At 45.5% G+C, this 26589-nt stretch overlaps 1 protein-coding gene across 1 annotated transcript in view; it reads left to right on the forward strand.

Annotated features, from left to right (window-relative positions):
* The window catches only part of LOC142496653 (suppressor of tumorigenicity 14 protein homolog), a 59304-nt gene that overhangs the window by 25211 nt on the left and 7504 nt on the right, over window positions 1-26589 (forward strand). The window contains exons 7-14 of the mRNA XM_075603355.1: window positions 2897-3036; window positions 3494-3591; window positions 4765-4874; window positions 5902-6032; window positions 7914-8018; window positions 9008-9118; window positions 14706-14819; window positions 16570-16698. Of these exons, the coding sequence (XP_075459470.1) occupies window positions 2897-3036; window positions 3494-3591; window positions 4765-4874; window positions 5902-6032; window positions 7914-8018; window positions 9008-9118; window positions 14706-14819; window positions 16570-16698 (938 nt within the window). The remainder of the gene's footprint in view (window positions 1-2896; window positions 3037-3493; window positions 3592-4764; window positions 4875-5901; window positions 6033-7913; window positions 8019-9007; window positions 9119-14705; window positions 14820-16569; window positions 16699-26589) is intronic.

Consider the following 26589-nt stretch of genomic DNA (forward strand, 5'->3'; position numbering starts at 1 on the left):
CCTGCAGTTCCTCACGCACACCGCCTGCAGCTCCTCACGCACGCGCACACCGCCTGCAGTTCCTCACGCACACCGCCTGCAGTTCCTCACGCACGCGCAAACCGCCTGCAGTTCCTCACGCACACCGCCTGCAGTTCCTCACGCACACCGCCTGCAGTTCCTCACGCACACCGCCTGCAGTTCCTCACGCACACCGCCTGCAGTTCCTCACGCACACCGCCTGCAGTTCCTCACGCACACCGCCTGCAGTTCCTCACGCACACCGCCTGCAGTTCCTCACGCACACCGCCTGCAGTTCCTCACGCACACCGCCTGCAGTTCCTCACGCACACCGCCTGCAGTTCCTCACGCACGCGCACACTGCCTGCAGTTCCTCACGCACACCGCCTGCAGTTCCTCACGCACGCGCACACCGCCTGCAGTTCCTCACGCACACCGCCTGCAGTTCCTCACGCACGCGCACACCGCCTGCAGTTCCTCGCGCACACCGCCTGCAGTTCCTCACGCACACCGCCTGCAGTTCCTCACGCACACTGCCTGCAGTTCCTCACGCACACCGCCTGCAGTTCCTCACGCACGCGCACACCGCCTGCAGTTCCTAACGCACGCCGCCTGCAGTTCCTAACGCACGCCGCCTGCAGTTCCTCACGCACGCCGCCTGCAGTTCCTCGCGCACACCGCCTGCAGTTCCTCGCGCACACCGCCTTCAGTTCCTCACGCACGCGCACACCGCCTGCAGTTCCTCACGCACGCTCACACCGCCTGCAGTTCCTCATGCACGCGCACACCGCCTGCAGTTCCTCACGCACGCCGCCTGCAGTTCCTCACGCATGCCGCCTGCAGTTCCTCACGCACGCGCACACCGCCTGCAGTTCCTCACGCACGCACGCGCACGCCGCCTGCAGTTCCTCACGCACGCACGCGCACGCCGCCTGCAGTTCCTCACGCACACCGCTTGCAGTTCCTCACGCACACCGCCTGCAGTTCCTCACGCACACCGCCTGCAGTTCCTCACGCACGCGCACACCGCCTGCAGTTCCTCGCGCACACCGCCTGCAGTTCCTCGCGCACGCCGCCTGCAGTTCCTCACGCACGCGCACACCGCCTGCAGTTCCTCACGCACGCGCACACCGCCTGCAGTACCTAGCGCACACCGCCTGCAGTTCCTCACGCACGCGCACACCGCCTGCAGTTCCTCACGCACGCGCACACCGCCTGCAGTTCCTCGCGCACACCGCCTGCAGTTCCTCGCGCACACCGCCTGCAGTTCCTCACGCACACCGCCTGCAGTTCCACACGCACGCGCACACCGCCTGCAGTTCCTCACGCACACGCACACCACCTGCAGTTCCTCACGCACACCGCCTGCAGTTCCTCGCGCACACCGCCTGCAGTTCCTCACGCACACCGCCTGCAGTTCCTCACGCACACCGCCTGCAGTTCCGAACGCACACCGCCTGCAGTTCCTCACGCACGCCGCCTGCAGTACCTCACGCACGCCGCCTGCAGTTCCTCACGCACACCGCCTGCAGTTCCTCGCGCACACCGCCTGCAGTTCCTCACGCACGCGCACACCGCCTGCAGTTCCTGACGCACGCGCACACCGCCTGCAGTTCCTCATGCACCCGCACACCGCCTGCAGTTCCTCACGCACGCCGCCTGCAGTTCCTCACGCATGCCACCTGCAGTTCCTCACGCACGCCGCCTGCAGTTCCTCACGCACGCCACCTGCAGTTCCTCGCGCACGCCGCCTGCAGTTCCTCGCGCATGCCGCCTGCAGTTCCTCACGCACGCCGCCTGCAGTTCCTCGCGCACGCCGCCTGCAGTTCCTCACGCACGCCGCCTGCAGTTCCTCACGCACGCGCACACCGCTTGCAGTTCCTCACGCAAGCCGCCTGCAGTTCCTCGCGCACACCGCCTGCAGTTCCTCGCGCACACCGCCTGCAGTTCCTTGCGCACGCCGCCTGCAGTTCCTCGCGCACGCCGCCTGCAGTTCCTCGCGCACACCGCCTGCAGTTCCTCACGCACGCTCACACCGCCTGCAGTTCCTCACGCACGCGCACACCGCCTGCAGTTCCTCACGCACGCTCACACCGCCTGCAGTTCCTCACGCACGCTCACACCGCCTGCAGTTCCTCACGCACGCTCACACCGCCTGCAGTTCCTCACGCACGCTCACACCGCCTGCAGTTCCTCACGCACGCTCACACCGCCTGCAGTGCCCTTTTAGCCAGTAGGGTAATTAGAAAAGAAGAGCAAGCATAAGGTATCACTTCTACCTTTACAAGTGTAACTCCTACCTTTATTTTTATTTTATTTTACAAATCCTATTTTTGTCTATCTTTTGGGCTAACATGGTATCATCCTCTACTTGTGGCAATATGGAAGATACCACAATTTTCCTCACATAAATAGAGCTGAAAAACCTCCTGAAGAAAAATGCAAAATGACGAAATGCAAAAAACGACGACCTCATCCCTAGATGCCTCATCCTCCAGAACCCACCTTTACACACCTGCAACACAATAACTGCGCACGAGGACCTCAGAAAGGCAGCAGAACCATCTTATTGGATTTTTACAATAGTAATAACAAATACAAGGAGATATTCATGTCCTTAACACATTGCTAGTAACAGATACACATGACCCAACTGTCATGTCAGGTTACTGATGTAGGGGCATTTATTGTAAAGTAGTTTTAGGCCTTTCCATTGCTGAAAAAATACTTATTTGGGGTCCTTGCTAACGTTGCTCTCAAAGTAGCAAATATCGCAGGCTGTTTTCATTGGCAAACCATGTTGTATGGGTGAAGATGTTACTTGTTACTCCAAAGGTCTGTGGGACCAGAGTGTATATGTGATATTTACCTGGATCCATCCTTTTCTCCTTTTTAGGCTATGTGGCAGTTACCCTCCTTCCTACAACCTCACGTTCCTGTCCTCCCAGAATGTGATGCTTGTGACACTTTTCACGGATGACAAGGGAAAACATCCGGGGTTCATGGCAGAATTCACACAAGTACGAAAGAAGAAATGTAAGCGTGGCGAAATAAAGAACCGTCTCTTGATCTTAGCATACCTCCATAACACTACCCTCATAACTACAACCAAATAGTTAATTCAGCACACATCTATAGAGATTAAAATATATCATACACCTGACAAGTGGAGATCTGTTCATAAAACCTGCAACATTTCGGTATTACACCAATAAAAAAATTATATGATCGTCTCACATTGATCCAGAACAGCAACCAATTTTGTTACATTCAGTGAGAGCGCTATTTAGGCGAGATATTTCATTGATCACTGGTGTGCTGTCTGGCCCTATTGTAAAATGCAGTTCATATGTCCCATCAGATGTAAATGTGTTTGATTTTAACATCCATATTACAGGGAATACACATTTGCATAGATATTACAGTAGGATATTACAGAACAAATGCTGGCATGTCTGGGAAATTCAGTTTTCTGTCTATTCTTCTCTTGTAGTCTGTGGGGAAAATCTGAGAGGGGCCAGTGGAGTTATTACCAGTCCCTACTACCCAGCACATTATCCGCCCGATATGGAATGCGTATGGGATATCCAGGTAATCTCCTTGTAGGTTACTACATTAGGGATTGAGTTTGTTTTCAGAAGCCTAATGAAAGTGCATACTGTAATGATCTAACCTCAGAACATAATCACTTGCCGCTCTTCCCCAATATTTTCTGTGCCGTGGTAGAGATCACTTTCCTTTAACTGCCTACTTTGCCATGGGGATAAGTGCAGTAGCCATTATATCTCATTAGGTTTCTGTTCATTCAAGGGAATAAAGATTCATAGTTGATCTCTGCCCTGTTTAAGTGGAGGAGCCGTATTGGAGGGTTGTATTAATCCCATGTGTATTGGAGGGTTGTATTAATCCCATGTGTATTGGAGGGTTGTATTAATCCCATGTGTATTGGAGGGTTGTATTAATCCCATGTGTATTGGAGGTTTGTATTAATCCCATGTGTATTGGAGGGTTGTATTAATCCCATGTGTATTGGAGGGTTGTATTAATCCCATGTGTATTGGAGGGTTGTATTAATCCCATGTGTATTGGAGGGTTGTATTAATCCCATGTGTATTGGAGGGTTGTATTAATCCCATGTGTATTGGAGGGTTGTATTAATCCCATGTGTATTGGAGGGTTGTATTAATCCCATGTGTATTGGAGGTTTGTATTAATCCCATGTGTATTGGAGGGTTGTATTAATCCCATGTGTATTGGAGGGTTGTATTAATCCCATGTGTATTGGAGGGTTGTATTAATCCCATGTGTATTGCCAGTTGGAGACCTGCCCTGGTCTGAACTACTAATCATATCTGTCTGTTTTATAAGCACAATGGTGTTGGGATAATACTATAACTACCCTACATGATGCTGTAGGATAATATAGACACCACCCTGTACAATGGTATGGGATAATACAGTTTCAACTCTGCACATAGTAAAAAAAAAAAAAATATTTAGATATCATTGCCACTTAAGTATAATGGCATATTTGTATAAAGCTGATCAAACCTTTCAAATTATAGTAACATTTTACATTATGTAAGGCGCTGCCCTTTCCAACGTAATGTTTAAAGAGCTTTGTCTGCATATTTGAAAGAGTTGTACTCCATCAGATATTATGGCACTTAAGCTACCGAGCTGTCGAAGGATTATTTTCACACCGAAGGGCTCTATACTAAACTCATGTGGTTCAGTGCAGTGACTCCTTATTTCCCTCTGCAGGTTCCTGAGAATAAGCACGTGAAGCTGCGCTTTAACATGTTCTATTTAGTCGGGCCAGGAGACCCTATCAATTCTTGCCCCAATGACTATGTGGAAATCAACAAACAAAGGTGAGTGAAGCTCTATTATACCAGGAAACCAATTGCTATACGTTTCCATCTATTCTTTTCATATTGCTAACTCATCAGTAGAGTTAAATGTAACAGATGAATTAGACTGCTCTCCTATAATAGTACGTCCTATAATAGTGGTAGTAGCAGTTGCATGGAGATAACTATATATCGCACACAGAAAAAAAACATAAGGGTAAAAAGAACCCCACTAGGATTCACTCTTTGCTAATATTTACAAATTACTGGCAATAATAGGCCATAAGTGAATATCTCCGAAAGGTAGATAATATAGCCAGAGAGGGAAGGATAAAATAAACAAAATAAACTTTTATTGCATCAAAATATATCACAGTAATTATTACAATTCATAAAAGTCCCTGTAGAGGAGTAATAAGGACTCAAGGTAATGCGGGTAAATTATCCATAATCATATTCTTAAATCATCAGTCCTTAGATGCTGCAGTCCTATAGGTCAACCTTAAATTGATATCCTGTTGGATGAAAACCCATATATACCTTATATACTTGCTACAATGGCTGGATCAAATAGAGTACAATATGGATACCACTATTAAGCCAGTAATTAGCTAAGTAGCAGTAAAGGGGATAAAGGTTACCTTAATACAGTATTAGGTTCGTATTCAATATAAGATCAAACAAATGTAGTGTTTGGATATATAGCCACACATTAGTCAAGACTCGCAATGTGAATTCCCGAGCCAGGTCTCAGCCCCGGGTGGGCCACCCCTAGGCCTCAGGCCACCTCCCATGTCACTCAAGGAAGCTGCTTACTACAGCAGGGCCTAGATTAAACCCTAACACTGCCTGCACTGGTACCCTAGTTTGTGTTAGGCAGGGCAGATTAGTAGCCAAGGGGATAGATGGCTACACCTAGATACAGACAGGCAGTGTGGGATAGGCCAAAGCATTTGCAGTTTTTGTTCCCTAATGTTCACGTAATGTGCATGTGCCATGGACATTGAGAACAATTTTTCACAGATCTGTCGGATCTTCTTTTTCCTAGGTATTGCGGGGAGCGCGCCTCCTTCGTTGTCTCAAGTAATAGCAGCAAAACGATGGTGCGTTTCGTCTCCGACAAATCTTACACTGACACAGGCTTTACAGCAGAGTACCTGTCCTACGAGCCCAGCAACCGTGAGTAGCCACAGTCCCTGCTTCCTCTCTTATATCGGCTCTCCATATAAGATTCCAACTCAAGCCTTAGAGCAGGGATAGACATCTGTGCTGAATCAGGGATATCCTGAAAACCTGACCTGTTGGTGGCCCCAGAAGACTGGAGCTAGCCACCACTGCCTTAGACTAGAGCTTAATCTAAAGCCATTAGCAGAAAAAAAGGGGGGGGGGGGGGGAATCCAACATAAGTCTCCAATTTGTGATAAGAGTTATCAGAGTAACCAAACTCTCTGTTCTCTCTCACTTAAAATATACAGTTGTGGAAATTCAGTAGTCGGAGTTTAATGGTACGTTATAGTAAGGTGTATGGAGTATAATAACTTTATTTACCAACCCAGAATACAGCTACTTTTTATTTACACATTTACCGTTGCAGGGGTTTCTTATATATATATTTTTAAATACGGGAGGAAAAAAATGTCCCCTAAAATGTATCTCAGCCTACAAGAAATCTACTATAAAAACAGATTTTCTTTCCCTTATATTTTGTTTCTTGAAGTTAATCCAGTCATCTATTAGTTTAAATCTGTGTTTTTCTTATTGTGTCAACCTTCAACAAAGTGATTCAGATGGATATTTGACCTCTGGAGACCCTTTTTAAAAACTTGTTTAAAACAATAGTCTAAAATGTTAAAAAAATAAATAAATAAATTAAAAAAACGAGAAATGGAATTTTAATTGAATATACTTTATACTTGTTATAGGCAGATGTACTGTACATTGATTAAAAAGAAATACCCTTCTAACGCTATAATTTTATATACACACGTTTAGGTATAAGAATTTTTAAGGGGATTCTAACATTTTCAAGAGGTTTAAAAAACATTTGTATATCGTATATCAATGCTTCACAGCCCACATTTAAAAATAAATAAAATAGAGCATAGGGTTTTCTGGTGTAACGTCTGGGCGCATATGGCCAAGGAATTATCAGACATTTTAGCTAGTAACACCTGAAATCATGACAATTGTAACATAAAAATAAATTGAACTAAATTAGCCGGTAAAAGCAATAATACCTTCAGCTACGCATGGAGCCCTCAACTTCTCCATGTTAGGCATTCATGCCAGGTAGTACCTGTCACGGGAGACCAGGACTGAAACGGTCAATTCGCCGGACTGAAACTCTGTTTATCAAATAAATTTATTGGAAAAAGAAATAGCTACAACTATTTACAGTAAATCAACACACAAACAGGGGAACCCTATAAACTTAGGTGCAGGGAGCTCCCTAAAGAGATGTTCCCTGTTCTGTCTTCCTGCAATGTCCACTGCAGCTTCTACCCAAGCTGCTTCTTAAGATCATCTCAATTTTAGTTGTGGAAGGGGATTTTTTATCTCATCTGGCTAGGAGTCTTCCTTCCCCCAAGTGTTTGTAATATGACCATGCCTTGATTGGGGGGGGGGGGGGGGAAGAGGAAATGCAATGCAACAACAAACCCATTTAGATGCAAAAAGTTATTTGGAAAGATCACAGACCATTTAGCCACATCTAGATGAAAACAAAATTAACTCCTGGTCCCTGAAGTGCTGGAACCAGGCAACATTATATATATTTATTTATATATAATTATAGATGTATTATTGACAGGTAGGGGGTAAAGGCAGGCTTGACCTTTATTAAGAATCAGTCACATTTACCCCTACCGTCACAATGCCCTTTTTATTTAATATAATGTAAGATGTGTTTATTTTGTTCAGTACAACGAATGGAGCTCAATTTAATATGGGTGTAACCTCTCTTAACCAATGTGATTTAATCAACATTGTTGTAATGTTACACCCCAGTGCAGAAGACTAGTGAGTGATTGATACTAACTGGCTCATTTTGGTTACATGCAGCATGTCCGGGCCAGTATACCTGCAAGAGCGGCAGCTGCATATCTAAGATGCTGCAATGTGATGGGTGGAATGACTGTAGGGACTTCAGCGATGAGGACTCGTGCAGTGAGTATGAACTGGACATTGGCGATGTTACAGGGGGGAATGGGTTGGAGGCAGGCTGACAAAGGTAAACCCCCCTCACCGAAGTGCATTTGCTGTTGAGGTTTTGGGGTAGAATGAGTTGATGATTGGCAAGGCAGTTGTTAATGGAATTAAACTGTATTTGAGGCATTCCTTGATGCATCCCCATTCCGTCCTTTCCTTTGTTTAAGCACTACACCTCTTTGTGACGGTCTCTATGGTCCTTCTGTACAGCACACACCATCTTGAATTCTCTACCAAAATCCACAAAACCCTCTTTAGCCAACCCTCTACCTGTTTAAGCAACACTGAAAGATTAGCACAGTAGGATTACATAGGAAAACATATTGAGTATCTGCTTGTACTGTCTGTCAGTACTGGTTAGATAGTAAGCTCTTCAGATCAATAATTTCCATGTTATGCCTCTTCTAATTATGAGTTTTATACTTAGTCTTCTGTTGTACTGGTGTTTCCTTGCTTAAAGATGCAGCCCGATGCAGAACCAAATTGAATTAATAATAGCTAATAATAGCAGTGTTGTTTAATAGGGTAAACTGGAGGATTAACACGTACCATTATTCCTTGTGGGTTATTCTGAATATATTTATAATTGTTATAACCTGTAGTTTAACTTGAATTTATATCAGTTTACTGACTCCTGATGGATCATTTGACATAGAACAGGCATGCATATACAGTATCTGAATATTTTATCACTGAAGTAGAGCAAACGGGATCAACAACATTTTTAGTATTCCTTGTTCGTTATAAAAGAGGAACGTTTTAAAACGAGAACTGTAGCAGGAAACAGGGACAAGATAGCTACATTTAGTTGGGCTGTGGATTGTGTGCCATAATAAACATGTACGTAATATGCTGTTACATTGTGATTGGTTGTATTGCACCACATCATTAGATATGTAGTGGATACTGTTAAGAGCCCAGTGATGAGTCTTGCTCTCATTCTTTAGTATGCACCACAGAACAGTTCCGCTGTAAGAAAAGCCAGCTCTGCAAACCCCGACATTATGTGTGTGATGGGGTGAACGACTGTGGAGACCACAGTGATGAACTGGAATGTAGTAAGTATTCCTTGGAAAATTAGACTTATCCACCCCCCCTTCTTTTATATATATGTGTGTGTGTGTGTGTGTGTGTGTGTGTGTGTGTGTGTACACACACACACACACACACACACACACACACACACACACACACACACACACAGTGGTCGACAAATCACAAAAAAATCTACTCGCCGAACAAAAAAAATCTACTCGCCGCCTAGTACCACACGTGTGCTGCCTGGGCCAATAAGAGCTCGCCACAATGTTAAATCCACTCGCCCAGGGCGTGCAAATGTATAGGTTTGTCGAACACTTATATATATATATATATATATATATATATATATATATATATATATATATATTACTTTAGAAATTATAAATTTATGTATAATCTACAGTACAGTTTTATCTCCAGTAACAGATAATTGTTTTAGCAGGCATTCATAGGTACTCTTATGACACACACCCCAAACATGTGTATGTAGCCTAGTGCCACTGACTATGTGTTTCTAGCATGTAAGTCCTGGTAAGTGCAGGCAGTGGTAGGGTTAAATCTCTCTCACGTGTGTCCATTAGGCCACCAGTTAATTTGTTGCCAAATCCAGGTGCAGGCCTAATGGCCAGTTGGAAGTATCATGCCTGAGGGGGTGTTAACTGTCACATGTAGTACGGTGTGATGCCCGTCAATCATCTAAACCTGCCCAGTTTTGAGGCAGGGTTACTAACCCCATCCCAGGTATATAAGATGCTTCCTACCCAAATTTAGTGTTGGAGTTCCAGTATGTAGCCTGCTCCTTAGGGGAGAGAGGCGGTGTTCTGCCTTACCCAATCAGGGATTAGGAATTAGGGGGGGAGGGGAGTGACTAGCCTCAGGGGCCTCAAGCCCTAGGGGGGTCTAGTCATGGAAAATGACCATGCAAGATGCGAGGGAAGTGTTCCATGTCTGCTGTGTGTGTGTAAAGCACCTGTCTTGTAAGAGAAGGAAGGAATCGGGTCTGGCCTGCCAATATTGTTCTTGCCTGAGTGTGAATTACTGGAAGGATTCCTGTAAGGACCACTCTCTGCCTCTGGCAGATCCCTGTAGGATGTAGGAGCTGTACCGGACAACCATGTGTCCTGTTGCTGCTCCCACTATCATCTGCGGAGACTCGGGCCTCCTGGAATACCACATCACAACATACCATGTAGCTACAGATCTCCCTTAGGGGAGTGGGGGAAAGGTGTTGTATTTGGTGGTGCTGCTGAGATGAGCAATAGGGACAGCAAAACAAGGTGATATATGCTGAAGGAGAAGTAATGTACCATTCACTGTAACCGAGCCACCTATTCCCCACTGCTTGCACGCTGAGTGGCTCCCTTAAGGAGGTGTCAAGGGAAGCATCCAGCTCACGACTGCAAGCTCACCACTGCCTAACTGAGAAGTGAATGGGGGCACTCACTGTATCAGGGCTGTTTGTTGCCTTGTTCGGGACAATTCAATATCTGAGAGGTGCGTGATCTCACTATATCAGAGCCAAGTCCCTTCACTTCAAAGGCTGAGATGTTTGAAACCCATGGTATCAGCCGAGTGCATGCTGGTAATATGCCTACGGTGTGCCTATGTTGTGGACCGATTAAAAGATAGCACCCCCAAACTGGAATTATCTGTGGGGTACTTCTATTCTTCCAGGGCTGAGATGTGCTTGAAACCCATGGTATCAGCAGAGTACACATAGTATGCCAACGGTGTGTACTGCTTGAAAGACCACACTACCGAGATGGGACTACAGGTGTGTGCTCAAATATGTCCTAGAATGCGCAGGGGGAGGTAGAATGCCAACGGTGTGGACCGCTTGAAAGATAGCACCCCCAAGATGGGACTACCCACCTGCAGTCGGGAGAGTTAACAGTGCATGTAGAGTATGCCAATGATGTGGTCTCTTGCAATATATCGCCCCCATGATGGAGCTCCAAGCATGCACTGGTGTGAATTCAGGGTCCATGAGGAGGATCCTGAGGTCGGAGAGTGGTTCCTGCCAAAATCGGGAGAATCACGTGCAGAGTTTGCAAAATGCAAGCTCTGATTTTGCAAAGTATGTGTGGCTTGGCGCGAAAGCTATAGCTGCACCTCTTTTCCAATGCCTGGGATGCCTGGGTCCACCAGGGGGAGGAGCTGAATTTCCCAGGAATGGGAGTTGTGCGCAAATAGAACCAAAAACAGTCTTTGGATAGGGGCACCTCTCGCAACCCCTGTTTCTCCTCCGCAGCTGCTTACTTAGTTCTATCGCCGTAGAATTGGTTCTGAATTCCTAAGTTCTTACGAACTCTTGACTTGGGTTATGATGTTGCAAAGTTTAAAATCCAGGTTAGATAAATCTGACTCTCGATCGGCTGCAAGGATTCTTATACAGTAAGAATCACGATCTGTAACCTCTGCAGCCAATCTCGTTCGTGGGAATAATATTCCCACCTATCCCAGAGTTTCCCATACTTGGAAAACCTGGCAGAGGGGCTTCTTAGTTTGCCAAGGGCATGCACGAACTTCGCACCTTTGCCGCTTAGCATACCAGACCAAGCCCCTTTACCTGGCGACATTTTGTCTGAGCTGACCCGACATCTGGGCCAGTTGCCTAGACATTTGCTAAAATGGGGTACTTGGATTACCCCTCCCCATTTCACACTTTAGTTGGCAAACTATTTTCAACTATGGACTTTTTCAGACACTGTGGATCCAAACTAGCGGGGTATTTTAGAAGTCTGAGTTACATATGCATTGCCCCCCTCACAGGAGTTTCCAGCTATACACTTCTAAAGTACTGTAATTACAACTTAAGTGTTTCCCTATGTTCTGGCCGTCGGACTGAAAATCCCCTAATGCCTATAATGTTGGAGCAATTAAAATAGGGGGACTTTCATTCATCAATTTTTATAAAACTTTATAAAAATTGCGTTATAACCCATTTCATGATTTTACCGCACCAGCACTCACAGCAAATCTCAGCACGCTAGGACCTTCCTAGCAGAAGTTAGCTAATAGCCGTGCGCTACTGAGTTTTAAAACCATTTTTTCCTTTGCGCAGTTACAGGGAAACACTGCTATTGAAATACATTTTACAGTAGAAATCACATTATTCTCGCCACCTTATACCTGGTGGGAGACATACAGACATTTTTATTACAAGCAGAGTGTTACTGCCATTGCTGGGTCACAGAGCTGACATCTACATTTCCCAATAAGGCTCGGGCACCGAGCCGGGCATAATACCTTTATTTACTGACCTGGGTACCCCTGCACCATCACAGGCTGGAGCTACCAGGAGGGATTCTTTTCATCATAGAGGGCAAGGATTTTCTGCAACTACTATGCCCCATCTTCGAATGATCTGGAGGCTGGGTCCTGCTGCCAGCAATGTGACATTCCCTACTTTCAGTCGAGGGGCCCTGACCTTGCAATGCATGCGTGCGAACACACACACACACACTTTCCCCGTGTCAGCTCCTTGTGACCTTGGGCAAGTCACTTTATCTCCCTTTGCCACAGGCAACAAATACCTAGATTGTAAGCTCATCTGAGCAGAGACTGTGCCTGTAAAAATCCATGTGTTGCAATTGTGAAGCCTCAGTATGAGAAAAGCGCTATATAAAATAAAGTTGTTGCGTTCCAGAGATACTTTACCAGGAAAGGTCACTGGTACTTTATTAAAATCCCCAGTGTCATACGAGTTTCCCATTGACTCGTGTGCGGCTGGGGATTTAAACCTACGTTTTGTTTCTTCTGGACCGAACATACCGTCGCAATTTTCAAGAGCAAGTATCTAACGATTCAGGGGTTTCCCATAGCTGGAAATAGCATGTTTCAGCTCTGTGAACATGTGCTTCCTATCCATGTTAAATCAAAAGAGGAGTTGGGGGAACTGCACGATTAAATAATGTTGCCTGTGTTTGCAATGGTTCTGTCGTGCCCTGACTTACTGCCACAGCATGTCGGCAAAAGGAAACACATCCCAGACAATCATAATCACGATAATGGTCTAGTCCAGGGTTTCCCAAACTTTTTTTTCCGTGACCCGGTTATTTTTTAACTTCTTTTTCGTGACCCACTAAAAATGTTATCGCCTATACTGGTCTATAGGGCCTGCACAGACACACACACAGCCACTGATACACACACAGACACACACACACAGCCGCTGATACACACACACAGCCACTGATACACACACATACAGTACACAGCCACTGATACACACACAGCCACTGACACACGCAGCCACTGACACACACACTGATACACACACAGAGCCACTGATACACACACACACAGCCACTGGCACACACACCCAGCCACTGACACACACGCAGCCACACAGACACTGCTACACACACACTTACACTGATACTGATACACACAGACACTGATTCACACACAGACACACACACACTGATACAGATACACACAGATACACACACACACAGAGACACTGATACACACACACTCGCTCTCCCCTATACGCACACAGACACAAACAGTGAATTACAGGCAACGACGGATGTGAGTGACTGGAGGGGGGGGGGGGCAGGGACACGTGGGTGGGAGGGAGGGGGCCAGGGACACTTGGGTGGGTGGGAGGGGGCCAGGGACACTTTTTGGGAGGGGGCCAGGGACACTTGGGTGAGTGGGAGGGAGGGGGCCAGGGACACGTGGGTGGGAGGCTGTGGGGCCAGGGACACTTGGGTGGGTAGGAGGGGGCCAGGGACACTTTTGGGGGCCAGGGACACTTTTGGGGGCCAGGGACACTTTTAGGGGCCAGGGACACTTGGGGGGCCAGGGACACTTGGGTGGGTGGGAGGGTGCCAGGGACACTTTGGGGGCCAGGGACACTTTTTGGGGGCCAGGGACACTTGGGTGGGTGGGAGGGGGCCAGGGACACTTTTTGGGGGCCAGGGACACTTGGGTGGGTGGGAGGGAGGGGGCCAGGGACACTTGGGTGGGTGGGAGGGGGCCAGGGACACTTGGGTGGGTGGGAGGGGGCCAGGGACACTTGGGTGGGAGGCAGTGACTGGGTGGGATGACTTACCTTGCCGCCGGACGCTTTCCCCTGCTGCCCCCGATATCCCCTGCTGCCCGGGACGGGAGGTGGGCTTGGGGGCACGGGAGGTGGGCTCGGGAGGGGGTGCCACGGGAGGTGAGCTCGGGAAGCTGGCCGCGGGGGGAAGCGGGCCGCAGTAGGAGCTCGTACTTCCACCCTCCCCCATGTAACGTGCGGGCCGCAGAGGAGCTGGTACTTCCTCCTCCGTCCCACGTTGGGAGCGGGGGGGAGGAAGGGAGCGGGCCCTGCTTGCCCTGCGCAAGCGCGTGGGACCGCGGGGGAATCGCCGCCATTGTTTTTTAACTTGAGCGGGGGGACGGGAGACACCGCGCGGCCAGCCTCGCTGCGACCCGGCAATTTTGGTGCCGTGGCCCGGTGCCGGGTCGCGACCCACCATTTGGGAAACGCTGGTCTAGTCAATGTACAAAAATATGAGGCACATCACATTAAAAGGGAAAATGCGTGTCTGTGAAACCCTATGTTGGCTACCTGTTGGAGATTCTGAAAGTCTAATCATGGTATCTTTTCAGAGTGCCCAGAGAAGAGCTTTAAATGTGGAAATGGAAAGTGTATCCCTGAGACACAGAAATGTGACAGGACCGATAACTGTGGGGATGGTTCTGACGAATCAGACTGTGGGAAAGGTGAGTAACGTTGATCAGTGAGCAACAACAACAGCATTAGTACTTCATTCCTGTCATTAAATCTATACCTCAATGAAGAGATGTGGAGAAAAATGCAAACATAATGCAAAGTGAGAAAACAAAATGTTGAATTTATAAATTAGTCTCCATGCACATTAACACGATGCACCTTAGCTTCTTTCACTCTGCATTTGTATCATACCTATCAGTGTTACTCTTCAATGAGACACAATAACTAACGCGTCTCGTAGGACGCGACCCTTCACCGTGTACCCACACCATGTCCAACACCCCACACCATAAACCCCAAAGTGAGTGTATGTGTGTGACTGCGCAGCCACTAGTATGAACAATGTTATAGTTGGTGCACTTTAATGGAAGTTACCTGCCGAGCGCTCGGGCCCGCAAACAGTCTTCACAAAGGATCCGACGACGTGGGGCTGTCTGTGATGTCCTCTGGGGTGATCCCACCCAGTGGCTGATGATACTCCTGGAGAGGTCTGGTCCTAGACCTCTGGGATGAAGCTGTGACAGTCTCTGTGTCCCTTACTCCACACACTAACGTGACAGGTTCCTATTCTAGGGCCAGTCCCTGTATTAAGTATACTTGACTGGGACTCAGGGCCTATCTGGGCCTGATGGTATTCGGGCCTAGTGTAGAGGCTACTTGCCTCTCTACACTCTGAACTCCTACCTCTTCCCCTTCCCGGTCTTCTCTGGCAAATGTGCTCCCCTGCGCAACCTCCTAACCTCTCCCTGCTCAGTCTCTCCGCCCTATTGGCTCCCGGGCGTCACCTGGTCTGGCTGAGGCTCATGGGACTTGTAGTCCCCTGCTCTAAACCTCCTTTGGTTGGTCTGTGCTTCGCGCGCTACTGCAACCACTTGCTGCGCATGCGCGACCTCTCGTGTCACCGTCGCCTACGGGACTCACTGTGCATGCGCAAATACAGAAATGGCGGCGCCCTGGATGCTCGGGCTGACGCGGAACCTCTGGTGCACCGGAGCGCTCCCTGCAACCTTCCCTGACTCTCACCACAACGGAGGTGAGGGTCAGGCTGGGGGACCTGGCTACACATATATGATATAATCAGCATACATGTGCAAATAAGATGTCATACAAACTGTGGGCAGGCCATTTATAAAGACAGAAAAAAGTAAGGACTCCAGAACAGCCTTGGAGGAACCTAACCGTTAATATCCAAGTGGTTAGAGTTAGAGCCTACGATAAACACACATTGGGATTGCCCTAATAAATAAGAGAGAGACTAGTTTAAAGCATGGGGTAGAGTACTGGAGCTTGTTTAAGATAAGTGTGGTCAACAGTATCAAAAGTCTTTGCAAAATCTAGGAATCTACTAAGTAGCGCTATTCCACAAGAAATATTCCAGCATGACTTTGTAAATGTGGCCACATACAGCTCATCCAAGTGAATGGGCTGTAAGGTGTCTTCCACCCTGGAATGATTCCTATGAATTTACACCATTTGTTAAATAGGGTCCTTTTCTGCCGATTCACTTGGATGTCTTCCAGCACATAAGGCTCAGATTCATTAAAGGGTGCTATGCTTTATAACGCTTTAACTCCCATTCAATTGAATAGGATTTGAGACTTGCTAAAGTGTAGCACTCTTTAGTGAATCTGGGCCAAGCTGTCGTACGTAGTAGCACTTCTTAATAAATATTTCCCTATGTCGTTAGATATTATTGTGGTAGAAACTTGATGGTCTGAGTGTCTTTTCCCTGTCTTCTAGCTCTCATCACCACCTGCACAGATTATATCTACAAGTGCAAGAACAACGAGTGCATTACTAAGAATAACCCAGAATGTGATGGTGAAAAAGACTGCAGCGATGGTTCTGATGAGGTTGCAACTATGTGCAGTAAGGACAGAGCCCATACAACTGTGCATCAAGAACCTCTCTTATCCTTTATATTTCTACTATTGTGTTCGATATCTCTACAATATAGATCTAGACCTTATTATACCCAAATGAACCCCTATTTAAATTATCTTCTTGCTAAGACACCCTATTGGTTTATCAAATATTAGGTTAATTAAAGTCCCTAAAAACTGTATAGAAATGAAACGCAAAAAATGATTGACTACTAAATTTTACAAGTACATAGATAATGTGTGTATATTTATAGTGCCACCAATGTACACAACACTTTACAGAATTATAATACAGACAGCACATGGAGATAATCAACAGTTTTACCTGCGCGCTATGAAAAAATAGATTCTCTTGCACTCGAGATGAAATAGGATCCAAAGCGCAAAGAACACTTAGAGTAGTATGTCAATATTTGTATTGTGTAAAAAAGCTAAGGGATGCACGTACAAAAACAATATCAGTAAAAGCAGTGGGTTTAAAAACCGTGTATGGCCCGGATGGATCAGAGATCAGAGCTCCTACCCCATGAAGAGATAGCCTGGAACCCCAATCACAGACTGAAGGACCCACTCCTAAAGGGCTGAACTTCATACTATATACATATATACATATATACATACATATATATACATACATATTGTATTGTATTGTATGTCTTTATTTATATAGCGCCATTAATGTACATAGCGCTTCACAGTAGTAATACATGTGGTAATCGAATAAATAACAGATAATATAAATAACAGATCATGGGAATAGGTGCTTTAGACAAACATAACATTAAGGAAGAGGAGTCCCTGCCCCGAGGAGCTTACAATCTAATTGGTAGGTAGGGAGAACGTACAGAGACAGTAGGAGGGAGTTCTGGTAAGTGCGTCTGCAGGGGGCCAAGCTTTATGTATCATGTGTTCAGAATGTCCACAGTGCTATTCGTATGCTTCTTTAAGCAAGTGTGTCTTAAGGTGGGTCTTAAAGGTGGATAGAGAGGGTGCTAGTCGGGTACTGAGGGGAAGGGCATTCCAGAGGTGTGGGGCAGTCAGTGAAAAAGGTTTAAGGCGGGAGAGGGCTTTAGATAAAAAGGGGGTAGAAAGAAGACATCCTTGAGCAGAACGCAAGAGTTGAGAAGGTGCATAGCGAGAAATTAGGGCTGAGATGTAAGGAGGGGCAGAAGAGTGTAAAGCTTTAAAAGTGAGGAGAAGAATGGAGTGTGAGATGCGGGATTTGATTGGAAGCCAGGAGAGGGATTTCAGGAGGGGAGATGCTGAGACAGATCTAGGAAAGAGTAGAGTGATTCTGGCAGCAGCATTTAGGATAGATTGTAGGGGAGACAGGTGAGAGGCAGGACGGCCGGACAGCAGGAGGTTACAGTAATCAAGACGGGAGAGAATGAGGGCCTGAGTCAGAGTTTTAGCAGTCGAGCAACAGAGGAAAGGGCGTATCTTTGTTATAGGAAAAAGCGACAAGTTTTAGAAATGTTTTGAATGTGAGGGGCAAATGTGAGAGAGGAGTCGAGTGTGACCCCTAGGCAGCGTGCTTGGGCTACTGGGTGAATGATCGTAGTTCCAACAGTAATGTGGAAGGAGGTAGTAGGGCCAGGTTTGGGAGGAAGTATGAGTATACATACACATACACATACATAGTTACATAGTAGATGAGGTTGAAAAAAGACGTACTTCCATCAAGTTCAACCTATGCTAAATTTAGACAACAGATACTTTATTCTCTATCTATACTTACTTATTGATCCAGAGGAAGGCAAACAAAACCCCATTAAGGGGAAAAATTAATTCCTTCCTGACTCCAAGAATTGGCAGTCGGATTAATCCCTGGATCAACATCCTTCCCATGTATACTTATTTGGTATTTCCCTGTATACCTTTCCCATCTAAAAAGATGTCCAACCTTTTTTTGAATAAATCTATTGTATCTGCCATCACAGTCTCCATGGGTAATGAATTCCACATTTTAACTGCCCTTACTGTAAAGAACCCTTTCCTTTGTTGCTGGTGAAATTTCCTTTCCTCCAACCTTAAGGGATGGCCCCGAGTCCTTTGTACTGCCCGTGGGATGAATAGTTCTTTTGAAAGCTCCTTGTATTGTCCCTGAATATATTTGTATATAGTTATCATATCCCCTCTTAGACGCCTCTTTTCTAATGTAAATAAATCTAATTTAGCTAGCCTCTCCTCATAAGTTAGAATGTCCATCCCCTTTATTAATTTGGTGGCTCTTCTCTGCACTCTCTCTAGTTCCATAATGTCTTTTCTTAGGATTGATGCCAAAAATTGTACTCCATATTCAAGGTGTGGTCTTACTAATGCTTTGTAAAGGGGCATAATTATGTTTACTTCCCTTCCATCCATTGCCCGTTTGATGCAAGATAAGATCTTGTTTGCCTTTGCAGCTACTGCATGACATTAGGCACTATTGCTAAGCCTGCAGTCTACAAGCACTCCTAAATCCTTCTCCATCAAGGATTCCCCCAATATATCTCCATTTAATTTGTAAGTCGCCTTTTTATTCTTGCATCCCAAATGCATAACCTTACATTTATCTGTATTAAACCTCATTTGCCATTTACCTGCCCACGTTTCCAGTCTCTCCAAGTCCTTCTGAAGAGAAATTACATCCTGCTCTGATTCTATTATCTTACACAATTTAGTATCATCAGCAAAGATGGAGACTTTGCTCTCGATCCCAACTTCAAGGTCATTAATAAACAAGTTAAAAAGCAGGGGTCCCAGTACCGATCCTTGAGGTACTCCACTCACGACTTTAGCCCAACCTGAAAAAGTTCCATTTATGACAACCCTCTGTTGTCTGTCCTTTAACCAGTTTTCAATCCAGGTGCATATATTATTACTGAGTCCAATTTTCTTTATTTTGTACACCAACCTCTTGTGTGAAACCGTATCAAAAGCCTTTGCAAAATTTAAGTAGACTACATCAACTGCATTACCCTGGTCTAAATTCCTACTTACCTCCTCAAAGAAACAAATAAGGTTAGTTTGGCAAGATCTATCCTTCATAAATCCATGCTGACTATTACTAATAATTTTGTTTTCCATTAAGTATTCCTGAATATTATCCCGTATTAAACCTTCAAGTAGTTTCCCTACTATTGAAGTCAGGCTTACAGGTCTGTAATTCCCCGGGTGTGATCTAGCTCCCTTTTTAAATATAGGCACCACATCTGCTTTACGCCAATCTTGTGGTACTGAGCCTGTGGAAATGGAGTCCTTGAATATTAAATATAATGGTTTTGCTATTACTGAGCTTAACTCCTTGAGAACTCTTGGATGTATGCAATCGGGGCCAGGTGCCTTATTTACTTTCATTTTTTCAGGTCGCTTACGAACTTCTTCCTCGGTTAACCAATTGGTCATTAATATGGAGGTTGTGGCTTCCTACTGTGGCGCTACTATTGAACTTGATTCTTCCCTGGTAAACACAGAGGCAAAGAATTTGTTTAATACCTCTGCTTTTTCCTTATCTCCAATAATCTGCCTACCCATCTCACACTGAAAGGGTCCTATATTTTCTTTTCTCGTTTTTTTGTTATTAAGGTACTTAAAGAACTTTTTAGGGTTGACCTTACTTTCTATTGCAATCCTTTTTTCATTATCCATTTTTGCTAATTTAATTGCCCTTTTGCAATTTTTGTTATAATTCTGATACGATGTCTCTGTCCCTTCTGACTTAAAGAATCTAAACGCCTTCCTCTCCTTGTCCATTTCCTCCCCTACCTGTTTATTTAGCCACATTGGTTTTGACTTATTTCTTTTATACTTATTACCCAAGGGTATACACTGATAAGTGTGCTTTTCTAACAATGTTTTAAAGACTATCCATTTATCTTCTACATTTTTCCCTGCAAAAACATCATCCCATTGTAGTACTACTAGATTAGACTTCAGTTTATTAAAATCTGCCTTTCTAAAGTTTAAAGTCTTTGTTGAACCCAAGTAATCTGTTTTTTGATAATTTATTTCAAATGAGACCATGTTATGATCACTGTTACCCAAATGTTCCAGGACTTGAATATTTGTTATTACTTCTACATTGTTTGATATGACCAAATCCAGAACTGCCCCTCTCCTGGTTGGTTCCTCAATAATTTGGGTCATATAATTATCTTTAAGCACCCCCAAAAACCTGTTTCCTTTTGTTGTAACGCTAATCTCATTGCCCCAGTCTATGTCTGGATAATTAAAATCCCCCATTATGCAAACATGACCCAGTTTTGATGCCTTCTCCATTTGCAAATGTATTTTAGCTTCCTCAATCTCACAGATATTTGGTGGTTTATAGCATATTTCCACAAACATTTTCTTTATACTTTTACCTCCACTGCTAATTTCTATCCACAAGGTCTCTACATTTTCATCATTCCCTTCATAGACATCATCCTTATAATAGGTTTTAGATCTGGTTTAACATATAGACATACTCCACCTCCCCTTCTATTTGTTCGATCCTTCCGAAAAAGAGAATACACCTTTAAATTAACTGTCCAGTCATGAGTTTCATCCCACCATGTTTCAGTAATGCCTATAATATCATACTGCTCCCTTGTAGCTATTAATTCAAGCTCCCCCATTTTATCTGTCAGGCTTCTTGCATTAGCAAGCATGCATTTAAGTTTTTTTTCAGCCTGTACTATTATCTTATCTGCTCCTTCCTTTCTGCTCCCACTTGGTTTAGTCTATGGAAGTTTTCTAGTATTATCTCTATTTACTATGGGTATCTCACTGCTTGTCAAACTTCCACTTGCCCCCATTCTACCTCCATACCACCTTGTATCCTCATCTATTCCATTTAGTTCATTATCTGTTTCATTCCCCTCCCCCCTCCATCCTAGTTTAAAATCTCCTCCAACCTTTTTAGCATTCTCCCCCCTAGCACAGAAGATCCCTCTTCATTGAGGTGCAATCCGTCCCTAGAATATAGATGGCACCTCTCAGAAAAGGAGTCCCAGTGCTCTAAAAACCCAAACCCCTCCTTCCTACACCACTTTCTTAGCCATGCATTAACCTCCCTGATCTCTGACTGTCTCCCTGCGGTAGCGCATGGCACTGGTAGTATTTCAGAAAATACTACTTTGGAGGTCCTTGCCTTAAGCTTTTGGCCTAGATCCCTGTAATCATTTTTAGGACCCTCCATCTTTCTCTAACTTTGACATTGGTGCCAACATGTACCAAGACCGCCGGGTCAATCCCAGCCCCCCCCCAACAATCTGTCTACCCGATCCGCAATGTGCCGTACCCGAGCACCCGGGAGACAACAAACTGTTCGGTTCATGTGGTCCCAGCAACAGATTGCCCTATCTACCTTCCTAATAATGGAGTCCCCTACCACCACAATCTTTCTTTGCATCTGAGCATCCTGAGTCCCCACTGTGCTGGAGGAACTATTCCCCTGGCTGCTAGAGGAATTAGTCTCCCCCAGCCTTGCCATTTCTACCCCAACATTCCCAATATCTTCACTCAACATGGCAAATCTATTGGGATGTGTCAGCTCAGAAACGACCTGCCTCTCCCTATTGCCCCTGCTTCCCCTTCTAACTGTCACCCAGCTACCTACCTGCTCCTCACTAACAGCAACTAAGCTACCTACCTGCTCCACACTAAAAGCGCCACCATCTGCACCACTAGTCGAAGCAAGGGCCTGCTCAATGAGCACTAATTCCCTTTCAAGATTGCCAATGTCCCTCAATATTGCAAATTGTCTCTTCAAATCAGCGATCTCTGATTCTAAAGAGACCACCCGCTCACACCTCTCACAGCGGTATGCTCCTTGGAACAGCTGCTCCAAGTGCACATACATGTGGCAAGATGTGCATTTGAGTGGCATTTTCAATCCTGCTCACTCTAGCAACTATGAAGTTTAGAAGTACTAACAGTAAACTGTACTTCAATAAACTATACCTTGTTTAACTGCTTCCTTGTTCAAACTGCTTCTGGTTCTAACTGCACACACTTTAACCAATCAGCACTTCAATCAACCACACAGATCAATCAGTACACACAAGCCATATACATATACATATACATATACATTTACATACATACATACACACACATACATACATACATACACATACATACATACACATACATGCATATACACATACATACATACACATACATACATACACATATATATATATATATATATATATATATATATATATATATATATATATATATATATATATATATATATATATATATATATATATATATATATACACATACACATACACATATATATATAATACTGAGTAAAGTTATGGTGAGTAAAAAAAAGTGACAAAAACCCTCCACAGCAAAGCAAATATGCAAATGTAAATACAACTGTATGCTCATCTGCATCTGTTAGGCAGGTCTGCAACCCCGCCTTTCCCCATTATCACCCAGCACACAGCACTTCCACTGCAGCAAGGTATTCTGGGAAATGACATGCAAATGAGCACACAGTGCCACTTTTTGCATCAAAAACCATTTTTAACATGGTTCCCTATAGGCTTAAGCTTGCTGCATGGTCACAGCTTTGAGCACAGCCAGGGTTAAGGTGCATACCCAGAAAACCACCCACAGACAGCTGTTTCGACCTTAATGGGTCTCATCAGTGTGTCTGTGGGTGGTGTGTATATATATATATATATATATATATATATATATATATATATATATATATACATACATACATACATACATACATACATACATATACGCACGCACGCACGCACGTACGTACGTACGTACGTACGTACGTGTGTGTGTATATATATATATACATACACACAGACACACACAGACACACACACATATATATATATATATATACACACACACATATATACATATATACACACATACATATATATATATATATATATATATGTATATATATACACACATACACACATACACACATACACATACGCACACATGCTCACACGCATGCATACACACATGCATACATACATACACGCATACATACATACACACACACACACACACACACACACACACGCATACATACGCACACACGCGCGCACACACGCACATATATATATCTGAAAGTGTTGTTTATGCGTCCCTGTAGACAATTTGATTTGGTCCGTTGGTCCGGACGCACTCTCATTGGCCGGTGTGTCCTGCCCCCCCACGGCTCTCATCGGCCAGTCGCACTCGCCCCCAGTGAGCCGCCGCTGAGACACCCTCCTGCACACCCTCCCGCACGCACCTCCAGTGAGCCGTCGCAAACCACCCGCACGCAACGGGCCCTGGCTAGCAGCGTTTTTGGATGTCCCTCTCCTCTCCTGGAAATTTAATGTAAGGCCCCAAAGGGGGTCAATTCCTGGGAGGAGAGGGACTCCGTGGTGTGGTCCGGCCGCCCCATCTGCGGCCGGAGTGCAGCATGGAGTGATCGTCAGGCGGGCAGGAGAGGGGCCGGGACTCCGGTTCCCGCTCTCATTCCCGTGCGCACCGATTCACGCCTACACACCGCTGCAGAGCAAGCGGTGGGGTAGGGCTCCAGGGGGATAGTGTACGTGGGAGGAACTGGGCATGAGGTGCCGCCTCCTGCCCCCCACATGGTGGCATGGCGCTGGAGGGAGAGTGTGCGCGGTTAGGAGCTGGGGGAGTTAGCGGCACAGGAGGCGGGCGCGCCGGTCTCACGCGCGGCATCGCCTCTTCGGGAGCATGGCGACATGTCTCTCCTCCTCTGTAAGTACGTAGTTTGGAGTGATCGGCAGGCAGGAAGGAGGAGGAGAGGTACCAGACTGGCGGCCCGCTCGGGGCAGGGGCATGGCAGTAGGAGGGGGGTACCAGCACGGGAGGCGGGCGCGTGGGTCTCCCGTGTGGCACTGCCTCCCGCCCCCCCATATCGAGGGCTGCAAGCGGCGACGCTAGGAGGAGTGTGCTCAGGAGTGTGCTCAGTAGGAGCTTGGGGGTTAACAGCACGGGAGGCGGGAGCGTGGGTCACCCGCGTGGCTTTGCCTCCTCGGGATCAGGGCACCGGGGGGAGAGTGTGATGCTGCCTCCCTCCTCTCCCCCCCATCCACTGTTAAAGGGTGGGATCGGACATGTTATTGTGAGGGGGGGGGGGGGGGACGCAGCTGTGAAGGGGTTGTAGCGGATAGAGAGGGAGAGCGGGAAAATTACATCCCGAGCAATGCCGAGTATATCAGCTAGTACATGCATACATACATGTTCGGAAATAATTGGACACTGATACAAGTTTTGTTATTTCGGCTGTGTACCAAAATAAATTCAAGTTACAGTTAAATAATGAATATGCGCTAAAAGTGCAGTCTATCAGCTTTAATTTGAGGGTATTCACATCCAAATTGGAGAAATGGTTTAGGAATTACATCTCTTTAATATGTAGCCCCCTCTTTTTCAAAGTACCAAAAGTAATTGAACAATTGACTCAAAAGCTGTTTCATGGACAGGTGTGGGCTATTCCTTCATTATTTCATTATCGATTAAGCAGGTAAAAGGTCTGGAGTTGATTCCAAGTGTGGCATTCGCATTTGGAAGCTGTTGCTGTGAACACACAACATGCGGTCAAAAGAGCTCTCAATGCAAGTGAAACAGGGCTGCAAAAAAAAAAGACAATCCATCAGAGAGATAGCAGGAACATTAGGAGCGGCCAAATCAACAGTTTGGTACATTCTGAGAAAAAAAGAACGTACTGGTGAGCTCTGAAACACAAAAAGGCCTGGACTTCCATAGAAGACAACAGCGGTGGATGATTGTAGGATCCTTTCCATGGTAAAGAAAAACTCCTTCACAACATCCACCCAAGTGAAGAACACTCTCCAGGAGGTAGGCATATCATTATCCAAGCCTACCATAAACAGAATACTTCACGAGAACAAATAGAGGGTTCACCACAAGGTGCAAACCCTTCATAAGCCTCAAGAATAGAAAGGCCAGATTATACTTTGCCAAACAATATCTAAAAAAGCCAGCCCAGTTGTGGAACAGCATTCTTTGGACTGATGAAACTAAGATCAACCTGTACCAGAATGATGGGAAGAAAAAAGTATGGAGAAGGCTTGGAACGGCTCATGATCCGAAGCATACCACATCATCTGTAAAACATGGTGGAGGCAGTGTGATGGCATGGGCATGCATGGCTTACAATGGCGCTGGGTCACTCGTGTTTAATGATGATGTGACAGACAGAAGCGGCCGGATGAATTCTGAAGTGTATAGGGATATATTGTCTGCTCAGATTCAACCAAATTCGGCGAAGTTGATTGGACGGCGCTTCACTTTACAGATGGACAATGACCCAAAACATACTGCAAAAGCAACCCAGGAGTTTTTTAAGGCAAAAAAGTGGAATATTCTGCTATGGCCGAATTAATCACCTGATCTCAACCCGGTCGAGCATGCATTTCACTTGCTGAAGACAAAACTTAAGGCAGAAAGACCCACGAAACAACAACAACTGAAGACAGCTGCAGTAAAGGCCTGGCAAAGCACCACAAAAGGAGGAAACCCAGCATTTGGTGATGTCCATGGTTCCAGACTTCAAGCAGTCATTGCCTGCAAAGGATTCTCACAAAGTATTAAAAATGAACATTTTATTTATGATTGTGTTAATTTGTCCAATTACATTTGAGCCCCTGAAATAAGGGGACTGTGTATGAAAATGGTTGCAATTCCTAAACGTTTCATACGATATTTTTGTTCAACCCCTTGAATTAAAGCTGAAAGTCTGCACTTCTATTGCATCTCGGTTGTTTCATTTCAAATCCATTGTGGTGGCGTACAGAGCCAAAATTATGAAAATTGTCAGTGACCAATTATTTCCGGACCTAACTGTGTGTGTGTGTGTGTGTGTGTGTGTGTATGC

Source organism: Ascaphus truei, chromosome 6 (genome assembly GCF_040206685.1).
Source record: "Ascaphus truei isolate aAscTru1 chromosome 6, aAscTru1.hap1, whole genome shotgun sequence".
Classification (NCBI taxonomy): Eukaryota; Metazoa; Chordata; class Amphibia; order Anura; family Ascaphidae; genus Ascaphus; species Ascaphus truei.